Source organism: Phoxinus phoxinus, assembly GCF_949152265.1.
Source record: "Phoxinus phoxinus genome assembly, chromosome: 4".
Taxonomy (NCBI): domain Eukaryota; kingdom Metazoa; phylum Chordata; class Actinopteri; order Cypriniformes; family Leuciscidae; genus Phoxinus; species Phoxinus phoxinus.
In genome coordinates, this window is record NC_136879.1 from 13,570,656 (window position 1) to 13,590,738 (window position 20,083).

Below are 20,083 nucleotides of genomic sequence, written 5' to 3' on the forward strand. Positions count from 1 at the left end.
CTCTGAAAACACCCCCATTAGCAATTAGTGCTTTCCTCCTGATGAAATGAACACGCAAAATGAATGAAATGAACGCGGCAAAACTGATGAAATGAACGCGCAAAACGAATGAAATGAACGCGGCAAAACTGATGAAATGAACGCGGCAAAAAATCGACCAATCAGAATTTTGGTCAAGCCAGAACGTATCGACCAACAATCGACTAATCGATTGGGAGATTACAGCCCTAGAAAGCAGTGATTTATGTTTTCTTTTTCAGGTTTGAAAATGCCATATACAATACCCTGTACCATTCAATTTTATTTTGTTTAATGACATTTATGTCAAAGATACAGCAGTGATAATGGTAGTGATAATACACACATATAGCAGCCAATAAAATCTGTTGTTCAATATATGACTGCTTGTATTGCCTCATGACTGATGAAAAATTTGCCTTGTTGTGTGCAGTAGAATTTTGATGCATCGCAATGCATCGTAGAATCGAATTGAATCGAATCGTTACCTGGTGAATCGTAATCGAATCGAATTGTGAGGGCAGTGCCAATGCACACCCCTATTATAGATGGTATTTTCAGACTGAATATTTTGGAAACAAATATTTTGGAAATTAAAGGATTAGTTCACTTTTAAAATGAAAATTCTGTCATCATATACTCACCCTTAAGTTGTTTCAAACCTGTATGAATTTCTTTCCTCTGCTGAACACAAAGGAAGATATTTAGAAGAATGTCAGTAACCAGACAGTTTTTGGTTCCCATTGACTTCCATAGTATATTTTTTTCCTACTATGGAAGTCAATGGGAACCAAAAACTATCTGGTTACTGACATTCTTCTAAATATCTTCCTTTGTGTTCAGCAGAGGAAAGAAATTCATACAGGTTTGAAACAACTTAGGGGTGAGTATATGATGACAGAATTTTCACTTTAAAAGTGAACTAATCCTTTAAGTCTGGAAACTGAGCATGGATTATTGAATGTTTAATAACAAAATTGTTTTGCGCATTAAATATTACAAATAGTATAATGAGTGCAATTCGACATGATTTTTAGTTTCAAAGACATTTGTTATTAATTTACGTCCATAACACAGGCATATTTGTGATAGAAACAATACTTGAAATTTGAACCAGATTTATCTAGCATTTCACCCACCCCTATAGATCGAATTAAGGTTTGAAATGATTGGAATACCAAAACATTTTAGTTACAAAATGTTTGGCTCAAAGGGATCTCTTCACAATTTAGGTTTTATGATTTATATAGTTATCAAAGAAATAGTTTCGGTCTCTGTGAATATGTTTATGTAGATACCTCTCGCTCTTCCTCGTTTGCTAGCACTATGATCTCGTCCTCCTCTGGAGCTGCGCCCCCTTCCACGGATCGGAGGAGCAGATATGGGCTCTTCATCAGACTCCATAGCAATGTCAGCTGGCTCATCTGAAAGGTTGAGGTCATCGCCTCTCACAGTTTCACTACGATCTCTATTAGCTTTTGCACGGATTATAGCCTGAAACAGAATGAATGGCAAATTGATATTTGAAAATTGTATTTACTTTATTGAATGTATGCCAGTGAGTGATGGACGTGAAAAGGAATGAATGACATGTATAGTGAGCAAAAGAGATAAAAAGTGACCTCTTGAACTTCCTCATCCTCTTCTGTTGTGTTTCTCTTAGAGTCTCGAAACTGTCGAATCTAATGACACATGCAGATAAACATGACAGACCATGTAAATCTAAAATCACAAGTTTCATTTGGTAAGTGGTACAGGCAATGTTGTCTAAGGGAGTGATGGAGTTTTTTTATCTGTGTAGTTTGCTAAACACATTTTCTCAGAAACCAACAGCGGCTGCACATATGCTGGTAAAGAACTAAAACGGCCACCTTTCAATCATTGTGAAATTATTGCCTTGTTCAGCTGAGGTGCTCTTACCTCCTCATCAATCTTCTCCTCTGTGGCTTCCACCCGTCGTTCTCTGAGGAAGCGCTGGGTTTTCTCCAGCTGGTAGTTTATGAGTTCTTCAATAGCATCTCTCTCCTCCTTATCCACAAACTCCTGCACTGCTTTTCCCATGCCTTGCTCCGTCAACAGAGACAACTGCACATTCTACACGTACAGAAACACACACCGTTACACTGAAATATTAACGGTATATGAAATTGAAACAAATTTATTATACATCTATTACACTCAATATACTCATCCATCAGTTTCTCAAAAACAAACAAAAACGCTTGCAGACTGCACATTACGGAGAGATGCCCTAGCTAGAGTTACCCCAAGACAACAGCTGGTTTCAGGTTATAGGGGTAGGGTAACATATTTAGCAGTGTCATTATTCTGTGTTCATCAAAGTAGATACATTTACATAAGACACATTTTCGTCCATATAAACACAGCTACTGTTGACCATCTGCAAACTAAAAGAAACTTATTCATCCTTCTAAAGATTTACCAATGAGATCTTGCAAATAAAACAAAACAACTATACTTAATTATTAAACACATTTATTATAAACAAAGAATTTTGCACTCATATTATTTATGAATGGGAGAAAGTGCAATGCACAATATGGCAAAATAAGTCCGGCCTTCTAAATAAAAGAGCTAATTGCCCATAGGTAAAGTCATTGGATCACTGAAGCTGCCGTTAGAAGCTCCAGTTGCTATAGAAACTGCACATGCACACTGGCTGGTCTAGCCTGAAAAATATGCTTCTTTTTAATATAAGAAAGAACATTTATGGGACAGTTAATTTCAGATTTTGCTGCCTATTTGAAATATGTAATTAGGGCCCAAGCCTTGAAAAGGCGAATTTATGGCGAATATTGGAAACAGGAAGTGTGTTATAACATCCTCATACATTAACTGATCTTGATGAAACTTCAGCAGTGTGTTCGCTGTAAGAGGCCAATCACATGGATGTGACTATTGTGAGTCAAAGTTATAGCGCCACCAACTGGCAGCAGGAAGTGTGTCACTTTCAAAATGCTTTGAATTCACCCTCTTATTTTTACCCGATTTGCTTCAAACTTCATCTGTATAATGTAAACACACGACAGATGTAGACCTGTGAAAGGTCTCAAATTATTGATATCTTTAATACTGTCGCCATGGCAACGCTTTAAACTTTTAGATTCTTTTTGGATGCATTTGAGGCTCTTAACATGCTTCAAATTGCATGAAACTCAACATGCATATCACATTTATTGCCTAGTACACTTGTGCGAAGTTTCAGAAACGGGCGTGGTAAGGGGCTCAGTAGCGCCACCTTTAGTCAAAAATGGGGTATTAGTTTTACCTACAGTAACCAAACTCGGTACGTATATTCTTCTCTTCGATCCGGACAACTTTCTAATTTACACTCATTAGCCCTGACCAACAGGAAGTCAGATATTTTGGTTTGAATGGGAGAAAATCTGAGAATTTTGCCAGTCTCTCTCATACCCCTTTTCCACCAAGGCAGAGCTGGTGCTGGTTCGGAGCCAGAGCCTAGTTTCAAATCGGTTCTTTGTTTTTCCACCGCCAAAGCACCAGCTCCGAACCAGTAAAAGTGGTTCTTAAGTAGCACCAAATCATTGCAGGGTCTAGAACGGAGCCAAGTAAGAACCGCTTGCGTCAGGGGCTGGGGGCGGGGTTACCGTGACCAACAAGACGAATAGAAACTTGTGACCGCCATTTTTAAATAGCAGCTAGTCGAGCTAATAGCAGCTCGATTATAATATCCGTCTATGTAAGTTACGGCGAGCTGCACGAACGCGTTGGATTCCGATGTATTTTTGCAATCCCATGAGCATCCATAGTATTGCAACGTCCGTTATTGTTGATGGCTTGTTCGAGATGCATCGGAGCGCGAGGACCGATCGGAGCTGCGGTAGTGTTTGGAGAGCATAGGACTCCTTGTGCTTTTAGATCGCTATCACAGTGCTTTGATGTCATCTGCAAGAAGCCGATGCATCTCGAACAAGCCTGGCGTGTTTGTGTTTGGCGCTACCGCACTAGCGGTTGCTGGGCAACATGAGACGTATACAGTGACGTAAGATCTGGCTCTGTTGTGGCTCTCTAGCCGGTGGAAAGGCAAACCGGTTCTTAGTAAGCTCGTCAGTCGAACCAACTCTGAACCAGCTTTGGCTCTGGCTCTGAACCAGCACCGGTTCTTGTTGGTGGAAAAGGGGTATCAGTGTCTGTGTGTGTGAGAGAGGAGGGGGGCTTTATGTTAACCCTTTCTCTGCTGTGTGCGACTTCTCGGGCACTTATGGGGCCCTTGACGTGCTCAAAAACTCTTCAAACTTTGCACACAGGTCAGAACCCACGGCCATCAGGGCCGGGTTGAAGCTGGTACCTGGGCGTGGCATGGGGGCTCGACAGCGCCCCCTGGAATGGGATTCGAACACTTGTCCATATATCAAACACGCTTACATGAATAAGCATGAAACTCGGTACACATTTAGATATCATCGGGCCGAACAACTTTCGTGCTCTAAGTTTTACGCCAGTCCAACAGGAAGTCGGCTATTATGGGTTGTATGAAAACGCATACCCCTGGAATTTGATATACTCCTCCAAGAAAAATTATCCTATCGCCACCAAACTCGGTCAGCATGAAGTAAAGAGGACGCTAAATTGCGGACGGATTTTTGATATCTCGAACGGTTTGGCCGTGGCGAGGAAACGAAGTTATGGCGAGAAAAGAAAAACACAATGTGTTATAACGTCTTCATACATTTATTGATCTTGATGAAACTTCAGCAGTGTGTTTGTTGTAAGAGGGCGATCACATGGATGTGACTATTGTGAGTCAAAGTTATAGCGCCACCAACTGGCAGCAGGAAGTGTGTTACTTTCAAGATACTTTTGACTAAAGTGGGGCGGTTATTTTTACCTACAGTCACAAAACTCGGTCTGTATATTGTGCTTATCGATCCGGACAACTTTCTCATTTACAGTCATTAGCTCCGACCAACAGGAAGTCAGATATTTTGGTTTGAATGTGGTTTTGTCTCTCTCTGACAGAGTTGCCCCTGCCATTCTCTCTCTCTGTGTGTGTGTGTGTGGGTGGGAGGGGGGGGGGGGGGGGAGGAGGAGGGATGGCACACACACAGACAGCCCCCCCCCCCCCTTTTCTGTGTGTGTTTGGAGGGGAGCAGAAAGACTCACACTGATACAAGCTCTAAAGCAGACTTCTTCTCGACAGTCAAAGCGGGGTTACGTTATTGCCCGTCGTGCACAGGAACCCGAAAGGCAACGGGGTGGCGGCTTTTTTTATATATATATATATATATATATAAATAAATATAGCTGCAAGCAGCGATGGAGGGCCCAAGCCGGTGGCAGCGCCAGCCCGGTGCCTTTAGTGTAACTAAAGGCACCAGGGTGGCGGTGCCACCGGCTTGGGCCCGTAATCGCTGCTTGCAGCTATATTTATTTATATATATATATATATATATATATATATATATATATATATATATATATATATATATATATATATATATATATATATTTTAAATGTGAGTTCAGTAAACAGTTTTTGAGATTTCAGGATTCCCCCATTTAAGTAGATAGGACTTGGTCTTGGATGCCCGAAATAGCTGCCCGGAGGTGGTTGCAAATATGTCCGCTGAGTAAATAGACTTTCCTTGAAAGTGGCTTTGTCATAAAGCAATAGAGCCAGTTGAATAAGAGCTTCAAAGAAAGCGATGAGAACCTTTCAAAAGAGCTCTATTAAGCATGACAATTCTGTGAAGGTTAGGAGACGACTGAAGATTTATCTGTATCCTTAACACACACAGACAAACTACAAACCTTCTCAGCTGTCTGGAAGTATTCCTTCACAAGATCTTCCACTCTCAGCTGTAAGACCTCAGAATTGGGACGAGAGAGGAGTGCTCCAAAATCCAAACCTTCCTCTGCAGAACAAACACAGCATGATTCAAATTGAAATATTAAATAAAAATTGTTCCTGTGCATTTGCAATCATGCAAGATTTGCGATTAAGCCACAAGCTATGATGGGCAGTAGCATCACTAGAAAAAGTGAAACTGTCATCATTTACTCACCCTCATGTCGTTCCAAATCAATATGACTGACTTCCATCAAACAGTTTAAGAAATGTTCTTGTATTGGTTGCAATTTTCCACGGAATTACAATTAATGGGGCAAAAAGGACACAAAGGCACTATACATTTATCTCAGAAGTGTATATATCTTGGCTTTGGCTTGTACACTAGGCTTGAATACTAAACGATTATGTATTATGCCATTGTCAATTAATATTAAACTTCTCAGTAAATCTACTTAAGGCTAGGCAATTTATACTGTATATGTATGTGTATATATATATACAGTCATGGCCAAAATTGTTGGCACCCCTGGTAAATATGATCAAAACTGGCTGTAAAAAATAAATCTGCATTGTTTATCCTTTTGATCTTTCATTAAAAAAATTGCCAAAATTCTAACCTTTCATTGAAACAAGAGAATTGAAAGTGGGGCTAAATCACATTATGAAATAAATGTTTTTCTCCAAAACACGTTGGCCACAATTATTGGCACCCTTTTATTAAATACTTTTTGCAACCTCCTTTTGCCAAGATAACAGCTCTGAGTTTTCTCCTATAATGCCTGATGAGTTTGGAGAACACCTGACAAGAGATCAGAGACCATTCCTCCACACAGAATCTCTCCAGATCCTGCAGATTCCCAGATCCATGTTGGTGCTTCTTCTCTTCAGTTCAGCCCACTCATTTTCTATAGAGTTCAGGCCAGGGACTGGGATGGCCATTGCAGATCTTGGTTTTGTGCTCAGTGACCCATTTTTGTTTTGATTTTGATATTTGTTTTTGGATCACTGTCCTGTTGGAAGATCCAAACATGGCCAGTTATAAGATTTCTAGCCCCGGCTGTTAGGTTTCGATTTTTTATCTGTTGGTATTTGATCCAATCCATGATGCCATGTATCTGAACAAGATGTCCAGGATTAGTATTTAATAAAAGGGTGCCAATAATTGTGGCCAACGTGTTTTGGAGAAAAACATTTATTTCATAATGTGATTTAGCCCCACTTTCAATTCTCTTGCTTCAATGAAAGGTTAGAATTTTGGCAATTTTTTGAATGAAAGATCAAAAGGATAAACAATGCAGATTTATTTTTTACAGCCAGTTTTGATCATATTTACCAGGGGTGCCAACAATTTTGACCATGACTGTATTATGCAAATGCCACAATTGACCAAATCAATCATATATTAAAGAGAGCCATGTAATAAATGCCATTTAGGTGTTAATTGGATTATTGTGCCCAATTAAAATGTTATTATTCACCTATTCATTTATACTTTTATCAGTAAATGTTTTGTCACATGACATACAAATCATCGTCAATCGTCATTCAGCTTTCTATAAACCATAACTTATGTGTAGATTGATTTACATCATGAATACATCTTTAAAAACAGTATTTATGTCTTATCCTGAACCACTACAGTACGTCCTATAATAAGTGTTTATATTTTAGACCGAGCAGGACGACAACCGCTGCGGAGTAGCCCAGTACCTGTGTGACTCGTCATTACATATACAGTTTTGTTTATTAACCGCTACAGCGTCAAAAGTTACATAGTGTACTTAGTATTTAGTTTCTTAAATGTTCAAGTGGAATGCTTTCTTTAGTTATAGGTCAGTTGGTGTTACAGTAGCTAATATATGGATTCAATACATTTAGCTTTCAATGAAATCCAATACCGCCGTGACAATAGCATGTACTGCAAAGTTTTAGCAATTATCAAAATATGATGCAATCAATGGCTACACAACTGGTTGATTTTTTATATCGCAGGGTTGCCAACTTTGGGACTTTGGCTGGAAGGAGACTCAGTAAAATTTCAGTGTGGGCGCGGAGACATTTTCTGGTAACCCTAACCTAGTTTTAAAAAAATATATAGAGGTGATTAAATAACAAACGTGTAAACCAACAACATCAAAACAATAAGAAATCTCAAAACAAAAGGTACACATTTACTCCACCTTCCCAGAAAACCACAACACACAAGTTTCACAAATTAGGCCTTTTGTATGCCACAGTGGCAGTTTGGCCTGCTTCATGACCTCTGCAGGAGCTCGTATCTGAAGCAGGGTTCAAGGCTGCTCATTTTCATAGTCATGATTGATGACAGGGTGCCATCAAGTGACAGTCTGTTCCTGGTGTCAGTCTTGTTTAGGCCAATAACTGAAAAGGTTCGCTCAGCATCCCTATTTGAGTGTGGCAGGCTCAAAACAATCTGGACAAACTTTGATAATTTCTTTTTAAATATTTCACCAAGCTCTTCTAACATAAACGTAATTTGTACCATGAGCCTATTTTTATTGAGCAATTAGCTAGCCCACATAACGCACGTCAGACAACGTTTGCAACTATAGTTGAAGTCTGTACTCTCGGCACATAGACTGATTAGGTAAGGCTACGCCTGTAGTGACAACTGACAAGGCACACCATTTTATTATCTGCTTACCTTGATTGTCATCCAAACTTTCAAACGTGCATCAGTGGTCTCCGACTCCGAACCTATGCTCCGAACTTTCTCTGAACTTTTCACACGCAACTGACGTATCAGGTGCAAGGTTTTCAGAGAATCAACGATCAGAGAATACTGCAGTGAAAACGTTGTAGGCAGATGTTACAGCTGTGAGCTCCTCTCCTGTCATTAATACGCTGTGGTCTAGTCTAGTCATCAACAGAAAATTAACGGATTGAGAGGGGAGAAAAATGGATTTTGCCATGACATTTCTTGCGTGAGTGTGAGAGCGATTGATGCTGAAAGCGTGAGTGTCACGCCAGATGCGTGATAGTTGGCAACCCTGTATTGTTGCCAAATGCAAAATATTCTAGCACCCCAGCTAATCGTGAACTATAATGTACTAATATTAGTAACATTAGGAATTTCGGTAAAAATGCTTTTTTTACAAAATAAAAAAAAGCACTATACAAATAAAATGTATTTGAATGCGTTGATCATTGTGGCCAATCACAGACATTATGTTGAGCGTGTGAACCCAATCGCCAATCAGGTGTTTAAGAATCCGCTCATCAGCGCTTAAAATGCTGGTATCGTCACATACCCGAGTCGATACCTTTGACAACACACTTCCTTACCATGGTTATTTTAAACTGATGGCCATTTAATTAATGGCAAAAGGAATGTTTAGAAATGTAAACTGATATTTCCTACTGACACACTACAGCAAAAATATATAAATATCTGGCTTAAGACTCAGTACTTCATTAAAGGGATACTTCAGGATTTAGCATTAAGCTTTGTATCAGTAGAAAACCTGTAGTATTTTCAAATTACCGTGCTTCCCTCCCTCATGTTCCCCCGAGACGAGAGAGATTATGTATTTTTTGTAATAAAACAAAATCCTTTGATGATGCAAAAAAATCGCCATTTTGCGTCAGAGGATTTTTTGGCCAGAGGCTAAAAACTACAGCCAGTAGAAGGCGCTAGATCCGCATGTTTTCTACCGGCCCATAGAGGGAGGGATCTCACTCACAGAATGTACAAATAGTGTCCGCCATCTTTATTTGGAAGCTAAGCTAACAGGCTCTTGTTCTGTGGAGAAAGCGGAGTAGTAGGGGTTACCATCCTCTTTTTCCTGGACATGTCCGGCCGTCGAGATCGTCCAAAATGTCCGGATTCGGCTTTTGCTTTCTACAGTTGCCATTCATTGTTTATATGCTCACCTTTTGTTTCAATCTAACTGAATTCATTCCGATTGGTGAATCTGAATGTAGTGTTTACATGAACGCTAAACAAGTGAACGGTTGATGTGCGTTTTAACATTGCTAAGAAAATTCCCGCTCCTCCGTGAGATACGTGACCGGTGCGTCTCACAGGAGCAGCTCATCAGTAATCACCCCACCGGCCTCGCGTCGTTCTCCCGCGGCCGCCAGTCTCGTCCTGCTCGCCGCAGTAAACATGATGAATGGCGACTGTAGAACGCTAAAGCCGAATCCCGGACATTTTTGGCGATCTTGAAATCCCGGGCAGACTTGTCACGGAGACTCACTAGTAGCCTAGCCTTGTTGTTTAACTGCGCTCTCTTACCGGTAGGCGTGGCCTCGTTGGGCAGCGAAGCAAGTGCATTCTGGGAGTTGTTGTCTTTCATCCACATGAGCCACAAATACATTTTATGGCTTTTTTCAGTCTAGAAGGCTCCAAATTCAAAAATAATTTCACATTTCTACTACATAAATGACCCATTTTAAATACACATTCATCTTTACAGAGGTGAAGTATCCCTTTAAGCAGAATGAGGTGTGCCTGTGTTGGAATTCAACAGACACTGGAATGGAATGGCTGCCATACATGTAGACATGCTGATTTAAGAAAAAATTAAGTGGTCTCTTATTTATATATATACATTATATATTGAGTTAATCAAACAATAATAACTGTCAATTACAGTATGAATGAATGAGGAACTCACTATTTGCATATAATTTCTATTAATATATTAACTATGAAACTAATAGTTTGCAAATTATTTGCAAGTACTTTATTACTACTTATTATAAAGAGTTAGTGATGTGTGTGACTTGCCTTTAATGTTGTCTTTGGCCTCTCTGTGTCTGATGAAATGCAAGATGTCTTTGGGATTTGCCACTCGATCTACAAATTTCTGACTAAAGCGCATAGTGTTAAAGACTTCAAAACCCCCACTATAATCCACCTGGAGAGAGAGAGGCACATGAAAGAGAAAGATGTATTGTATTTCTCCCAGTATTTCATGAACTGAGAAAATAAACAGTAAATCCAGACAATGAGAGGGTGTGTGACTGATACATACTCGTAGCCTGATGAGAGGTTTCTCAGGAGTAAGGGGATTTCCAAGTCTCTCTCTCTCTGCCTCTTCAAGCATCTCTTCAACCTAAAAGAACAAAAGGGTAAAAAAAGAAGAAAAAAAGCAATGTCCAGTTATTCCTGTGTGAACTTTTACACTCACTGTCTCTTGCTACACACCTCAGTGACTAACCAGCATCTTTGTACTAGCATGTAGTTTTATAACTAAAGTCAGAAATGCTTCAAGTGTCTGTAAATGAAAAAAAAAAAAAAAAAAAAGCTAAATGAAAATGTCATGCTGCTAACCCTTTAAAATGAACCTAAAAGCAAAATTCATAAGTAGGCTTTGATGTAACCTCGGTAAAACAATATTTTTGCTGTTCAGTTTTGTTGGCAATCACATTGAGGATGACAATCCCAATCAATTCCCGATGGACAAAATCAAGTAATTTCACTTAAATGTACTCACAATAGGGAAGAAAAATGTTAGTTGCTTTGGATAAATGTGTCTGATAAATGTAAATTTCGACATAATCTCTCAACATCAGTTGCCCGTGTGTGTCTGTGGGCATCTGTACCTTCTCCTGGCAGTAAGCCATGACTTTGAGCATGACGTTGGGTTGCTCTGGGCTGAAAAGTTCAGGGTGATCTGAGAGCGTTACATCCTGAATGAAGAACTGCCTGACGGTCTGTAATGGAATTTTCTGAAGATTCATTTTTTTCCCTTTCACTCTCAACAAGCCAATGTGCCTGTGGAAAACCCAGAGACAACAAAAACTTAATCTTACTTAAACTTGAAATACACTGAAATAAACTGACACATTCAGGACCAATAAAGGGCATTAAAGTATCAAATAAGTACACTCCACAGCTGTTCTCAAATTTTGTTCTCGATTCAGCATTTAAAAACTGGAGCATGTGGCGAGTGAGAATTAATGAAACCAACGGAACTTATTAAATCTGAATGCGGACATGAATAGGATTTCTGACATTGGTGGAAGGGAAGGTTATTTTTGATAACTAATAGAATTTAGGTCTGTTCCACTCCTTAAGTTATCATATTAATTCAGAAGAGTTAAAATTTATTACAAAAGTTATAGACTATTATTACGGTATTTAAACTGTCATTATATGGAAAGCGTTGAGTGTAGATTCGCAAATTATTTTGTGCTCTTCAAAAAAAGAAAGAAAAAGTGAACTATTTATTTTAATCAAAAAGAAAACAGGTCAAAATGATGTTCATAAATTGTAATCATGACAGCATAAGGAAATTTCTTGCCACCGCCAAATATACAACTTGAATTTCACTAAATGTTGCTTTGATGGCCGTTAATACAGCGAATCCATGATAAATCTAAAGGCATCAAGTGTAGCTGTGCAGCGTGGAAACAAGTTGATTGTATTTGATGACAGAATGGCACTGTCTGCCTCTAGGTGAAGTTTGCAATTACTTGAACTAAAATGATCAACATATCGTATGCAAACTTTGTCAGGGGAAACTGCATTTATGACTGCAGGTAGGCACAGATGTAGGGGTGCACGATATTGACAAAATGTGATATTGCGATATCGATAATGAATATTGCGATATCTATATTAATTTCGATATTTCAATTCCGATGGGTCGAACCACTTCTGGAGGTCTGGGCCGCATTCCAGACGAAACTGGACAAGTGCATCTGGTTGTTGAAACCACATGTAAATTTTACTCCAAACAAAAATGCTAAAAATTTTATGTGTGAGAGCGTGTTATAGGCTATATGTCATGTTATAGCCAGATATGACGACGCTACAGCAGCACGCATCACCGAAGCTGAGCATCTATTCATCAAGCCAACGTGCAAACTATATGATTTACTCCATCGATGTTATTCACTCCATTATTGATTCGCGAAAATCAAAGTGAAAGTAAGTCGCAGTAACACACAATCATCTTTATTAAAAGTAAAGAAATTGAATGATTTTACCAGGGCTGTTGCCACTCTCTCTTATTGCGGTCTTTGATTTCGAAATTTTAGCTGACTATCAATAAAATGCAGCTCATAACTGTTGCTTTCGGTGACGTGCACTCCATTAAATCTGCATATAGCGCAGGAATTGAAGATAGGATTTATATCCGTTTTGCAAAAACACATTTATGTGACCAGGTGTACATGGAATCGTTTTGATAAATCAGAGAGCTATCCGATCTGAGAAAACACATGAAGCGGCCAGGTGGGCTGATGTTTATACTTGTGCGCTAGTGTGTGCGTCGAGCCGGCAAGTGTGTGTGTGTGTGTGGGGACTGTGTGGCAGAGCGAGGGAGAAGTGAGAGAGTGACGGCGATTAGTTTTGGAGCGAGTAGCGACTAGAGTCATATTGAGAGAAACAAAGTGTCTTCTTTCTGACCACTGTGGGAAATCTGTAGCATGAAAAGTTAGCCCTCTCCTTGATTGCATGTTGTTTATGGAGAAGGAGAACCAGGAGTCAGGGGAAATGCAACGCTACCAAGCGACGTGTATTTTTCGAGAGGTGCATGTCAGACGCATAATAAACAAAATATCGCAAAATTATCGCCAGACTTTCGATATAATATCGGGCAACGTTATATCGCGATAACGATATTGATTCGACATATATTGTGCACCCCGACACAGATGTACCCCAGAGTGAGCAGAGAAGATCATCAGATAGTGAAAAAGGAAAAGTACGCTGATTGCGTAAATTATTAGATATTAGTCACGCTGTTTATGTTCCCTAATGATGGCTCACGGGCATGCTGAAAATCAATCAATTTGACAAAAATATCTGGCCCAATCTAAAGTGTGGGATTTTTTTTTAAACAGAGGCAACAAATAAAATGGTGTTCTGCACGCTCTCTACAGCAGCACAACTTCTATGCAAGAGCATCTGAAACTGACCAACTGACCATTCAGAATCATTCAATAGCAGAAGAACTGTATGTGTATATGAGTGCAGGCACACATACTTTTTAACTGCTTCTCCTGGTGACAGTGAGGTAATGACGGAGCTGCCAGGCTGTGTGACGTAGAAGAGCTGTTGTTCGTTACGGACTGGATTAATTTTACACTCATGCTCATGACCCCACACCACCAAATCCAGGAAATCATCCAAAAACTGTTCCGGGATGTAGTTAGTCGCCCCATGCTTACTCCTGCAAAAATACACAATTAAAAACAAGTTTTCAAATTGATTAAATTAGGCATTTGTACTCAGATTGTTCCACTGTCCAAATGTAGCAAGTTTTGACGATGTACTGAAAATAGGTGTGCATATTTTGGCATCATTAAAGGAGAACTCCGGTCAATTTTAACATTGAGCTCAATTGTTAGTAAATTTGGAGTGCTGTCAATACAGAGAACAACGACAAAAATCGGTGTTGCCTACACTGTGTTATCCTCTTTTTAAAATTTGCACCCTATTGACTTGAATGGGGCATGTTTTAAACCTGCTTTTAGCCTCTTAACATCCTTAATGTTTCATTAAGTGCCCAGCCATGTTGAGTGATTCCTTCAGAGTGAACACGAGTGAATCTGACTGCAGTAGATGTGAAAGATATGAATAAAAATGATGTTATATCAGCCAGCGCACATACCTGTATTTAGTTCCTGTTTTCGGTCGAAGTCCAAAGTAGTCGATTGTCGAGTTCACGCGCGTGATCTAAGTAACTAAACCTATGCGCTTCAACTCGACAATCGACTACTTTGGACTTCGACCGAAAACAGGAACTAAATACAGGTATGTGCGCTGGCTGATATAACATCATTTTTATTCATGTCTTTCACATCTACTGCAGTCAGATTCACTCGTGTTCACTCTGAAGGAATCCAGCAACATGGCTGGGCACTTGTAATGAAACATTAAGGATGTTAAGAGGCTAAAAGCAGGTTTAAAACTTGCCCCATTCAAGTCAATAGGGTGCAAATTTTAAAAAGAGGATAACACGGTGTAGGCAACACCGATTTTTGTCGTTGTTCTCTGTATTGACAGCACTCCAAATTTACTAAAAATTGAGCTCAATGTTAAAATTGACCGGAGTTCTCCTTTAACTGGTTAAAATTGGGTAACAATCAAAAAATAATAAAAAAAAATTTTTCAACACGTCTTTACTGACCGACCTTTAAAAAAACACTATAATAAGTGTTTAGGCGAAAGAAACAGAAAATTCTCGGGCCAGCAGCATGTGTCCAAATTTTAATCTTAACTGTTCTATTTCATCAGAAACGATCTGAAAACAGGGCTTTAAGTGTAAAATACAGAACTTGTCCTTTAAGATAACCACTATTAACCCAGTAAAATTGATTGTTTTTAACACAATTATTGGGCTAAACAAAATGATACGACTGATTCATCAGTCAACCGTCTAGATCTCCAGCTGAAAATACACAGGTCAATTACACATTATGGACCATGTAAAATAAATATATTGTAGATGCTCAGTGTGATAACCTCCTGACTTCTAATTCATCTAACTACGTGACGTAAATTACATTAATGACTCAATTTCAGGTGCTTCAGTAATTTATTTGCGTTAAATTATTTTAACATGTTAAAGGGATAGTTCACTTTAAAATTCTGTCATCATTTACTCACCCTCAAGTTGTTTCAAACCTGTATTAATTTATTTCTTCTGCTGAACACAAAGGAAGATATTTTGAAGAATGTCGTTAACCAAACAGTAGACCGTACCCATTGACTTCCATTGTAGGAAAAAAAAATACTATGGAAGTCAATGGGTACAGTCTACTGTTTGGTTACTGACATCCTTCAAAATATCTTTCTTTGTGTTCAGCAGAAAAAAATAAATAAATTAATACAGGTTTGAAACAACTTGAGGGTGAGTAAATGATGACAGAATTTTAATTTTAAAGTGAACTATCCATTTAAGGATTTTGAATTAAATGCATGCGTTAAATCATTAACATTGACAGCCCTACTATACAAATAATAATTTGTATTTGTAAAATTTGTAAAGTTTGCATTCTCAGAATGTCCTGTTGTCTTCTTGTATCAAGTTTCATGGACTTTGTTTTTAGAAGATATAGATGAGCCCCCAGAAAATAATTGGCTTATTTCATTTTATCAAGAGGATCCTTAGGTTTTACATTCCAATTTTTTTTTTGCAAACATACAAAGATGAAATTAAACATGGACAATGTTTCTTCAGACTTCAAGGAATCAGAAGGAAAAATACTTTAGCCAATACGATTTGAAAGGTATAAGGAAATAGAAGATGTAAATATGAATATTAGCACCACCTATTCTCAGATAGAGATATGCATTAATGCTTGAGGAATGGGTAGGATATGGGACCATTCCACCACGTTTGTAGTCGCTTAGATGTACTGTTTTTATGCCTTAAATAACTAATAATAATACTTAAAAGAGAATGTAAAACACAAATGGGTTCCCAAACCTGTTTTGATGGATGACAAACAAATTGAACCAGCCATCTTCATCCTCTCGTGGCCGAAGCATTGTCACCTGGTTATTGACGAACATCCGGTAGAGTCTCTCATCTGGAATGGAACCTGAAAGTACAATACACTTTCAATTTTAAAGGGGTGGTTGATTGCGATTTCACTTTTTTCATTTTAAATAGTGTGTAATGTTGCTGTTGGTGCATGAACAGTATCTGCAAAGTTGCTGCGCTGAAAGTTCAACGTAAGCAGAGATATCGTCTTTTAAAAATCAGGAAGTTTAATGCCTACAAAAACGACTCGAATGGGACTACAACGAGATACTTCCCGGGTTTTATACGTAGCTAACCCATACATTTACATCAACCCTCCCTCCGGAATATGCAAAAAATGGGGCGTGGCCATATTTCTGCGGCGTTGTGGAAGAGGAAGAATTATAGTGGAGAGCTGTAGCCATAACATCGAAAGTGTGTTATTTTCACCCAGCTGTCATGTCTTCGGTGTTCGGGCTTCCTATGGACGCTGTAGTTCGTCAACAATGGCTACAATTTCTGTTTTATTATGTTCCTGAAAATTACAATCGTATAGCTCTCTGTGCTACGCATTTTACGGAAGACAGCTTCCAGAATCTCCACGAATTCAATGCCGGATTAAACAAGAAACTGTTACGAAAACATGAAGCAGTTCCAACTTTAAACCCAGAGGCAGCCGTTATTGGGCCACAACCTGTAAGTAAGACTTAATAATTTTAAATGTTTGCATGTATAATTTCAGACGTAATGTTTTAGTTTTATCAGGGACGTAAACAAATGCCAGCGCTCGCGTTAGTAGCCGCTTAATTATGCTATTTCGTGTGTCTATGACAAACGCGTACAAACATTTTGAACCTGCAATTTGTAATTATGTACTAATTTTGTAAATGTATTTTCCATGTATACTTTATGAAGTAATGTTTCGATTTGATCAAGAACGTAAACCAATGCCAAAGCTGTTTGTTTATAGTAGCCAGTTAGTTCGATGCTATTTTGTGTATAAGACCAACGTGTATAAAGTTTTAAAAAAAAATTATATGTAATCGCAACAGCAAACTTCAGCTGCGGTATTACTCAGTCATTTATTCAGTTATATTAAATGTTTAATCAGGAGAAACCCGTATCTCAAAAGCTAACAAGTGTCAGCAGTGGCATTTTCAAGTAACAGCGTATCGAAATTATTATATAATAATAGTAGAATAGAATAATAATTAAAAAAAATGTACCATTCAGAAACGTTTTGTATAGAGCTGTGTTTGGGGAGGTTCTGCTTGACTCTCGTCATTGCCGCTTTCTGGGTCTGACTCTGGCTCAAACTGTACGGCAGTATTGAAACCATTATTTACATTTGACCAGAGCACATGCAACTTTCACCCGTAAAGGTGATGGGCGTGAAGTTTCCGGACAACGTGCACTGCGCAGTTTAGCCAATTACAACGCACCGGCCCAACTAACCAATCTGAGTCCATTGCCTGTTTCTGAGGGAGTGGTTTCATAGAATCAGGAAGTCAACCGGTCGTTCAAATGACAGAGGAGAAAGCGGCTTACAATAAAGGTCAAATTTATGAAAAATAAGTCTTAAAAAACAAAACAAAAAACAAAGACATGTTATATTGCACCCCATAAATACAATCATGCAAAGAATAAAAGCAGTAAACCACCCCTTTAACACCCTTTTAAGGTCAAAATAATATGCTAAGAAATGTAGAGAACACACAACCATACCCAAAAAATATTCCTAGAGGGATCTGAAGTGTGATCATTTGCTTGTGAATAGAACTGTCTAAATGTAGAAAATTATTTTCTGGTAAGTGAAACTTCTGACATCCGATCAAAACTCATGTAAAAAAAAAAAATGTCATGGAAAAAATGTCATGTCAATTGCATAAAACCCCACTGGTTCTTCTGTGTCATGCAACTTAATATCATGACGCAAGCATCGGTGAGGTTTGATGTTACTTAAAATTCACCATATTTGGGTTGGGATTTTTTGATCAATGATTCAACCTGGTCTCAACAACCTCAGGTGAAAGCCCAGTGTCCCTCAGTTGGTTCCAGCTGACATGGGTAAAAGATTGCGCGTTTGTTCCCTTCATTTCACCGTGGATTGTTTTGTCGGTCGAGACTGGATTTGCAGACCGATTAAGATAAAAAAACGGTGCTATGCCTTCTAGTGTTGCACCATCCGACAGGAATGGTGCAACACACTTATGCGAGTAATTTTTTTTTTTTTTTTTTTTTTATCAAATCTGATAGTATTACATTGTTACTGATCATTTGATATCTATTGATTATGTGTACGTGTCTAACCAGTCACAGAAGGGTCCAACTATGATGGATGTAGCTTGTCAAAAAGACACACTGAATTTAACATCACAGGGCACACAGCCAATCATAGCAGTGGGCGTTTACTTCCAAGTCTTTAATGTGGCACGCCCATATAAACCGTAGGGGTGGGGAAAAAAATCGATTCTTAGATGCATCGCGATGCGGACGTGGACAATTCTGAATCGATTCACAAATGGCAAAAATCTATTTTCAAAAAAAAAAATTTTTTTTTTTTTTTTTTTGAAAATCGATAATAACGTAATATTGACGGAACGCAAAAGACCGAACTCTGAAGCGTGGAAACAATATTGTCAAAGCTTCCACCCGGCTCGGAAAGGGCAAAGCGCATTACATAATCAATAGCAACTTTTATTGCCAAGGATTTGCATCCAGTCGTTGAGAACCAGGGCTTTCGCGCTATATGTTGCACACTTTGGAGCCGAGATACAACGTCCCATCTCTGAGATATTTTACAGACACAGCGATCCCCACACTCTACAACAAGACCAAAACCGAAGTCATGGAATCACTGAAGAAAGCGGGTAGGATAGCTGTAACGTGATGCGTGGACATCCGTATTTTATGTTAATAGAGATTCAGAATATGTTGAAGTTTGTTATAATTTGTTATTGTTGTGATTTTTACTGTAGTGAATTTACTGTTGTGAAATGGAAAATCAATAATCGAGAATCGTTGATAATCGAAAATCGACTGTAATCGAATCGGGACTTCAATAATCGTAATCGAATCGAATCGGGAAATCAGACAGATTAACCACCCCTAATAAACCGGGAGCTAGGCTCAAAACCAGGGTAGTAAATAGCCTATTACTTATTCATTTGGATGTTTTTGTATGTAAAAACGAAGCGAACATCATAAATTGACCTCAGACAACAATATAAAAAAAATTAAAAAGCCAGTTTGTGACCCCTTCAAGACCGCTCCCTTAGCCCAACAGCGAGGTGTCTGTCGTTAGCAGTCTGCGACGACAAGGCGCCCCTAGAGTGGGACCCAAGGCGAGGAACCAGGGTCTGAGCCACATAGAGAGGGTATGAAGCCTACGGCACGTAACCCTTATTTGCTATTGGGGATTGGCCCTTGGATGAAATCTCCTGGCTTTGAGCCACAACTGGAACGGTCTCATGTGCAACAAGCCCAAAGGTATCACTGTGGACGCTGAAGCTATGAGACCTACCATTCCCTGATACTTACAAACAGTGCAATCTTGGCCTAGCCTGACTTTGCTGACTTTAGGTATGCTGAATGGTCTCGATTCGAGCGATGTGTGCCCACATCGTGATCGAATCCTATACGATCCCCAAATAAGTCGTTTTCTGGGCAGGAGAGAGAACACTTTTTTGGCGTTGAGTCTCAACCCTAGAGAAACTAGATGAGGGAACACAATATTTCTGTATTAAAGTGCCAGCTCTTGCGATTGTGCTAGTATTAGCCAGCTGTC

General features: G+C 39.0%; 1 protein-coding gene across 1 annotated transcript in view; it reads right to left on the reverse strand.

Moving 5' to 3' along the window:
- Positions 1 to 20,083, reverse strand: part of mre11a (MRE11 homolog A, double strand break repair nuclease) — a 78,070-nt gene that overhangs the window by 46,756 nt on the left and 11,231 nt on the right. Inside the window, exons 7-15 of the mRNA XM_079609002.1 lie at positions 16,261 to 16,375; positions 13,813 to 13,998; positions 11,423 to 11,594; positions 10,852 to 10,932; positions 10,605 to 10,734; positions 5,812 to 5,915; positions 1,939 to 2,112; positions 1,641 to 1,700; positions 1,317 to 1,512 (exon numbers count right to left, since the gene is read on the reverse strand). Coding sequence (XP_079465128.1) covers positions 1,317 to 1,512; positions 1,641 to 1,700; positions 1,939 to 2,112; positions 5,812 to 5,915; positions 10,605 to 10,734; positions 10,852 to 10,932; positions 11,423 to 11,594; positions 13,813 to 13,998; positions 16,261 to 16,375 — 1,218 coding nt within the window. The remainder of the gene's footprint in view (positions 1 to 1,316; positions 1,513 to 1,640; positions 1,701 to 1,938; positions 2,113 to 5,811; positions 5,916 to 10,604; positions 10,735 to 10,851; positions 10,933 to 11,422; positions 11,595 to 13,812; positions 13,999 to 16,260; positions 16,376 to 20,083) is intronic.